Source organism: Lactuca saligna, chromosome 9 (genome assembly GCF_052625555.1).
Source record: "Lactuca saligna cultivar CGN05327 chromosome 9, ASM5262555v1, whole genome shotgun sequence".
Lineage (NCBI taxonomy): Eukaryota > Viridiplantae > Streptophyta > Magnoliopsida > Asterales > Asteraceae > Lactuca > Lactuca saligna.
The window spans coordinates 8,256,830-8,264,510 of record NC_136425.1 but is presented as its reverse complement, the minus strand read 5'-3'; the positions used below and the strand labels follow the sequence as shown (position 1 = coordinate 8,264,510).

The 7,681-nt window shown below is 30.6% G+C and overlaps 1 protein-coding gene across 2 annotated transcripts; it reads right to left on the bottom strand.

Moving 5' to 3' along the window:
- LOC145017184 (uncharacterized) lies at positions 1-3,747 on the bottom strand. 2 transcript variants are annotated; one of them, XM_078975250.1, is made up of 14 exons: positions 3,645-3,747; positions 3,445-3,542; positions 2,726-3,030; positions 2,352-2,610; positions 2,017-2,258; positions 1,730-1,949; positions 1,514-1,593; positions 1,330-1,414; positions 1,121-1,252; positions 909-1,022; positions 773-820; positions 479-563; positions 315-371; positions 1-225 (listed from the first exon to the last, which is right to left on the bottom strand). In XM_078975250.1, the coding sequence occupies exons 3-14, from the start codon at positions 2,935-2,937 to the stop codon at positions 122-124; spliced, it is 1,638 nt and encodes a 545-aa protein (XP_078831376.1). In that variant the 5' UTR covers positions 2,938-3,030; positions 3,445-3,542; positions 3,645-3,747; the 3' UTR covers positions 1-121. The 2 variants fall into 2 exon arrangements, with proteins under 2 accessions (XP_078831376.1, XP_078831377.1); XM_078975251.1 differs by lacking the exons at positions 3,445-3,542; positions 3,645-3,747 and adding an exon at positions 3,117-3,380.
- Positions 3,748-7,681: the final 3,934 nt, after the last annotated feature.

Genomic DNA, 7,681 nt, shown 5'->3' with positions numbered 1-7,681 from the left:
TTAACTGATAAATGTATCTTTTTGTATAAAAACAGTGAAAGTAATTTAGTAAATATTATGACAGCAACTTATAGTGAATTAAAAAAAAAAAAAAAACCAGAATAAGATTATTAGTTGTCTTCTATTTTTGCTTTTCAGAAACTTCTACTTTTGGAGGCAACCGATTTGAAAAAGATTTGTTGGCAGCATCAGATGTTGTCTCTGTGTCTGTTTCTGGCCCTTCCTCTGTAAAAATGAAGGATATCAAGTTAACAAAATCATTTTTTTTCTTGTATTAACCAAAAAAAAAAAAAGAAAAAAATAAGGAAGCATACCGAATAGTGACTTGATTGTTGGTCTCTTTGGTTTGTTGCTTTTCTTTTTTAATTCAGCTGCAATAATTAATATGAGTCGATTTTAATAACATGAATTATCAGATATTTTATGAATATTATTTTATCAAGACAATAAATACTTCACAAGAAAGAGAGAGAGATACCCATTCCAGGGACTTGATAGTCATTAACAATCTCAAAATTCTTGTATGTGTAACCAACAAAGTTGATATCTTTGGATGAAAGCATCTGCAAATATAATTAAAAAAAACAGAATAGTAAATCTGGCATCATATTATTAAAAAGAAAAGTAGAAAATGTAAATGTCCATTAGCCTTGTATTGTATGTCAATAGGACAAAAATTACAATTTTTTCTCTCACTTAGAGAGATGGGACAAGAACGTGCAAAAGACGTAAATACCCTCATTATTATTAAAAAAAAACCTAGAAAGCTTACCCTTCTCCATGGTCCAGATCTTGATGAACTATTGTTTTGGTGTTCAGACTGAAACATGAAAACAAATCAAATAAGAGAAAGCTCATGTCAAATGGAAAAAAAAAATGATTTTACATTTACAGATAGAAGAAAACACCTCTTCGAATTTTTCAAAATTTTGGGTATCCAACTCATCATTGACTTCTGGAATAAATGCAGCTTCCATTTGATAAATTCTATCCCAATCAATACCTCTAAACCAAGGATGAGCCTAAAAAAAAAAAAAAAAAGTGAGTTTTATTTAAAAATTGAGTACTTGGAATAATTTTCCAAGAATCTAGAAAAGAACACACCATAGGCATACAACACCTTTATTTCATCTGCACCTTTTGAACCAAGCCTCTGGTTCACATTACAAAGCAGTTTGCTAATCAGATCTTTTGCCTCTAATGAAAGCCTCGCTTCTTCCGGAAACTTCAAATGCATTTTCCAGTTTACTATCTACAAATGTAACAAAAATTAGCACCCATAAATAACATACTTAATTAATTAATTTCAAATGATATACATGCATATACCTTCCTGCAAGTTGACATTGGATCATCAGAGTAGAAAGGTGGATACCCCACAAGCATTTCAAACATAATCGCCCCAAGTGACCACCTTCAGAACAACAACAACAAGAATCAAATCATCGTTTTAAACATACAAAGTTGAAATTGGAATCAGAAGGACAATTCATGAACCTATAAAATTACTTACCAATCACATTCAAGTGCATAACCCTTTTTCAGTAAAACCTCTGGAGCTATATAATCAGGCGTTCCAACAGTAGAATAAGCCTGAAATTTATCACAAAATAGAGTTAGATTAAAGATCCAATTTTTGTTTCATATAAGAAGAAAATATATATATATATATATATATATATATATATATATATATATATATATATATATATATATATGGATCCATTACAAGTGTTCTCCTGTTTTTCTGCCAATGTTGAAGTTGTTCTTGTTGTGTGCGTCTTGGAGCTCCAGAACGATCATCACCCGTTGAAGTTCCAACACCATTATCCACATTTGAAAAATCTGTGTCTTCAAGTGTACTACAGTCTAGAGGTTTACACAATCCAAAATCTGATAATCTCAAATGCCCATATCTATCAAGCAGCAAATTATCCGGTTTGATGTCTCTGTTGCAAAAAAAAAAAAAAAAATTAAAAGTATATACTAAAAAAGAAGAATTCAAAGGAGATATACCTATGTACATAATTATGTTTGTGGATGGATTCAATAGCTAAAACTGTTTCTGCAACATAAAATCTGGCTTCATCTTCGGTTAAGGTATCCTTTCTCATAAGTAAAGTCATCATGTCTCCACCAGGAAGATATTCCATGATTAGATATAAATATTCATCATCTTGGAAAGAGCAATATAGTTTGACTATACAATTGCTATCCACCTCTGCAAGCAGATTCCTTTCAGCTCTCACATGTTCAACCTAAAAATCGGATTTATAGACTTAACTACTTGCTCGTATACTAACCAAAACATAAACTTACAAACATTGTCTGGAATTAATTAAAGAGTTTACTTGGCCTCTACGAAGCATTTCTGATTTCTTGAGCTTTTTCATGGCAAATACACTGCCTGTTGTCTTCTCTCTGCAGACTCTGACCTCACCGAAAGCACCCTTTCCGATCATGGTGAGTAGCTCAAAATCATCAGCTCCCATTTTGTGTCTTTTAAGCCGCATGTATTCAGTTTCCTTCTTCTCTAGAAATTTAAGCAAGTTGTTTTGATCTTCCTCTGAAACATCAGCATCAGCCAGTTTTTTCTCGAGTAAAATTCGCCTATTCAAACAAAATCCAAGTGTTACTTACTGGATTGATGTGCTAATACTTTGCAATGGTAAAAAAAAAAACTAAACACTAAATTATCTAATTTCATCAACACTTTGATGTGTACCTTTCTTTCCTCTCTTGCAAATTCTTCATTTGCTCCTTGTAATGGTTCTCAATGTACTTCTTGGCTGCAGCAACCTTTTGCTTTGTGATATTTGATGCCTCTTCACCAGAAATTTCATCTTCACCACCACCCATTGAATCCCTCCTCCTGGTATTTGACCTCAATCGGTCTCTTGGTTGAAATTTATGTAGCCAACTCCTTGCTGAATCCATCAATTTCCCTCACTCCAAGGGAACCATCACCAACCACGAATCAATGTCTCAGAAACACATAAATGTTAAGAATTCCCCCTGATCAACAGATATCTGCAATCACATTGTATTCAAAATCAATGGAAAAAAAAACACCACTTACATGAATAGAATACAAAACCATTGGAAGAAAAACGGACATCAAAAGAAATATGGTAGATAGGCACGATTGTTCCAGATCAAAACTTCAGCATAATTATTGACGAGGATCTCTTCGAATGAACTCATGTATCGATCATAGTCCCGGATACATTTCCAAAACAATATACATTACAGAATTTGAACTCATCCGATCATAACGCGGCTTTTCGAGATCCAAAAGCTTTACGCCAATACATAGTATAAAGATTTCAAAGTTTTTCGTGTCGTAGACCGAATTTTCACAAAGATAAAGCTCGATATGCAATAAAGGCTCGCGAATCAAAGTGCTTTATAAAAATTTGTGCCTCGAACAAAAAATTAACTTACCGTAATTAAATAAAACTAACATGAACAAGCGAAAAAAACGAAAAAACGGATTGAATCGATGCAGAATCGCTCGTCAGTTAAAAAACGCCAAGGAATTCCTGTGTCGGAGATTAAAAAAAATTGCAGAATTGTATCGTTAGATCGATAAAGTTTGATATATGTAAATTACTGGATATATATATAAATATATAGATACATACAGACAGATGAAGAATCGTTCCGCCATTTTCGTGGTTCATTCTCTCTCTCTCTTCAAGTTCTCTCGTTCGCATGGGTTTGTCATAGAACTTCCACACGCATTTTATATATACCTTCGGTCAAATTATCTGTTTTTCTTTTCCTCTTTTCCGTTATTTTTTATATTTTCACTCTTCACTTCATTTTATTGTCTTGCAAAATAAATAATAAGTAATTTAATCATCATGTTTTCTTATTAACCTTTTTAACATAAACAGTAAAAAAAAAAAAAGTAATTTAGGTTTATTTTTAATTTATATAAAAAGTTTGTATGAAAATTAATAACAAACTTTTTAAATTCATTTTAGTTCACATATGTTTGTCAATAATAGTTTGAGACGGCGTTTCTTTTTTACTTTATACACTTTGATTTCTTTAGAACAACAAATACATACATTCTATACGTACTTCTAAACTTTTTTTTGTTGTTTTTGTTTCGAACGAGACTTGGACCATCAACTTATTCACGAGGGGTGCATTTTCCTAACACCCATACCACTAATATATAACAAACTTAATGGGTTAAGCTATATGTATGTGTTTCATACAAATGTCTTAATCCATTCAGTATATTTTATCGATTTTAATTTAATGGGTTAAGATATATGTATGCGTTTCATATAGATGCCTTAATCCATTCGGTATATTTTATCAATTCTATCAATTCAATACTTAATAAGAAAAAAAAAACAGATATTCTTTCTATACCCAATGGTATATACAAACTCCAATTCTTCTTATATTAGGATTTAAGCTATTGTCATTCAACATTATATATAAACTCCATTTATGGCATTTCTTTGTATACACAATATTATCACTTATTTTGATGTTCTTTTTAGTTAGATTGAATAGATATACGAAAAAATTGCGATTAGACAGAGTAATGCAATGCACTCAACAAAATCTTATTATTTTATTTTAAAAAGGTAACCATTTTCTGTAAATTAATAGAAGTATTAAATTATATGACTAATAAAAATTGGTAGATTCTTACTATAGTAAAGTTACATTATATTTTTTTACGATTAACCTTATATATTTAATTTTCAGTAAAATTGCATGGTGTGATCGAAAGGGAGCATGAGCGGCGTGGCTCCACATGGACGTGCATGTTCTTTTGTATTTCTATCACATGCGATTGCTTTTGATCTTTGATTCTATTTTTTATTATTTAATCAATTAATCGATAGTGCAAATAATATCAATAAAATAATTAATACATTTTATTTTATTTTACTTTGTCGGGTTATCCAATGAGATTCGCCTTACATTAGCATTTACCACTTCCTAACAACGTGGGATGCCACCAAGTGCCCACTCCTGTTTGTTTCTACGTGACAAAAAAAAATCTATTTATTTGTAAATGAATTTATTTTTTATGTTTTATTTGTAAGGGTATCTTATCTGCGGTAATATGTGACACGTAGATTGATGGCGACGATTTTGTTATTTTTAAAAAGGGTTATGGTGTGATGTTTAACATTATCGCTGATAAAAATGAGAGAGAAGTAGTGAGAGTTTGATTAAATGATTAAAATAAAATATATACACCCAAAAAAAACATTTAAAAACAGCAACTCAATTATTGCTCTAAATTATATTTTTTAAAAGCTAGTTTATAAATTAAGTTTACAATATATTTTTTTGTTTGACAAGCATGAGAACCTAAAAACTCGAAAAATAAATTAATTATAGCATCTCAAACATTGCGTTAATGGCCCACATATCTATGAAATCTTAAAGAGTTATAAATAAATAAAATAAAAATTATGTTGGTTGGTAAAACCATCCCTACGCTTCCCGTGTTGACGTAGTAATAATATATTCCTTTTTTTTGCCTAAGTCATCTAATGGGATTTTTCCTATTCTTAACCTAAGCTTGTTGAATATCATAACTCGATGTTTTGATCTCCAAATTAAAACTTGTGTTAAAAAAACTTATTTAGTAGTTTATATCGATTTTCTATTTAGCAATCTATCTGATAATTTTGTCAACGATTACACAGAAAATAATGCAAACATTGCAACAAAACAGTTTTTATATATAAAACTTCGGGACCAACCTACAAGATAGCACCGAATTTTGACTTTAAATATAACTTATTATAGAAGTTATCAACCAACTTAATTGCTTCTAAGGCTTGGAAAATCAAGTGACTAGTGAACTGTGAAAGTGACACTCAAATCCAAGATTGTTGCCAAAGTTGTTCAACAATACGTATCATTTGTCTATCTCAAAATCCTGAATAATGTATCAATTTTAGTGCATGATATACAAATCATTATAACATAATAGTTAAAAAAAAAATTATCAGAATGTCTCTTGCAGTTGGAGGAACACAACAATCAAGAAACTACATTGTTCCTTTGAGGCCTTGAAAACGAGACACTTGAATTTCCTTTCCTTTCCTCACCTAACAATAACATTGTCCTCCTTTTGGTGTGTTCGTGATTGAATAATTTAGTTCTTCGTATCGCTTTATTTTTTCCCATAAAATTTGTGATCAGTAAAGCCTTTTTTAATTATAAAAATGATTAATCAGCTTATAGGTAGTAGCATATCAATTACCCCATTATTTTACTTTGCTAGTGCTGTGCCAGGTCATTATTATTTGACTTGTTTTTGCCATGTTATCTTATCTGGCCTAACGAGTTTAAGAAAACAACTTCGTTCTTATAAAAACAAACAAAATTAGGTGAAAGAAGTTCAATCCAAAAGTGTCCTAGCCAATTTGAGACCCAGAGCGAAGACAGGCCCTTGAAAACGAAAATTTGTAATCAAATAACTAGAGTTAATAGTTCATTTATCTCAGTAGCTTTTACCAACATACAAATGAGACCCAAAATGAAACTTTCAATTCTTATATATATAATATACAAGACCTTCCATATGGCTTATGATATGTGTACATAAGACATTTCCATATGTTTTCATGCAACTATGATAAATTGATAAGTATTTTTATCACGGAAAACTGCAATAAAGTATTTACATATTGATCTTATAATCGATTTAGCTCTTATATATTTTTTTTATTCAATTAAGTCCCAAATACCGGTAATCATATTCAATTTAACCCTTTGACCCGGTCAACATGTCATCCAACTTTCAAAAATTATATTTTCGGCCCAGATTTCAAAATTTATTATAAATTTGGTCCAAAATTTACACTTTTGGCCCAAATTTTAAATTTTTTTACAAATTTGATCCAAAATTTACACTTTTTGCCCAAATTTTAGGATTTTTATTATGAATTCATCCTAACTTTAGTTTACTTTACAACTTTTTTTTCTCAAAAGTTAGTTTCTAATATGTTTTTTCTTTAAAAATCATATTTATACAAAAAAAACATTTTTTCACATAAAAATCTTATTTTTCTATGGAAAAATTTTAACAAAACTTTTTTGTATATGAAATATCTAATTATAAAAATAGGTTTGGATTATTTGTGTGATTTCTCTTAAAAAATCAATTAAAAAATTAAAAGTAACCCTAAATCTCGGACTTGTCTACTATTTAAACATCTTTTAGCCTCTTGAACCAAACCATATCAGCCTCTTTAGCCTCATTTCGTCCACCTTCAGTTGTCATATTGTGTGTAAGGCTTTTGGAGCTTAAGGAGTGGGTTTTGTGGCCATTTTAGAGTTCTTTCAAGAAGGAAGAGTTGCTAAGCAAGCTTGGTACGAGTTGGTGCTTCAAGAATCTGTATATTGATCATCTTGCAAAGCTCCTAGAGGTAAAAAGCTTTCACCTTTCCATTTAAATCTCTAGATCTAGCTAAGGTTGTTCAACAACGTCAATTGAAGAAGCAAATGATCCGATTGTTTGAACATTTTCAGGAGGTATAACTTTTCCACTGATACAATTCCAGAGTTCTTCATCAAATTCATTTAAGTAATCCTCCATCCTATCAGCCCACTGATCATAGTATTCAGGGATTAACATTGGAATTTTGGTTGAAGAACCAAGTAAGTGAGAGAAGGAAGTCATGGTGTT

Excerpts from the sequence above, each read along its gene's own strand:
- LOC145017184 (XM_078975250.1), bottom strand. The coding sequence starts at position 2,937 with ATGGATTCAGCAAGGAGTTGGCTACATAAATTTCAACCAAGAGACCGA. Across the intron at positions 1,594-1,729 it reads AGAAAAACAGGAGAACACTT|GCTTATTCTACTGTTGGAAC; the intron begins GTAATGGATCCA and ends GATAAATTTCAG. Across the intron at positions 1,415-1,513 it reads TATGCACTTGAATGTGATTG|GTGGTCACTTGGGGCGATTA; the intron begins GTAAGTAATTTT and ends GTTGTTCTGAAG.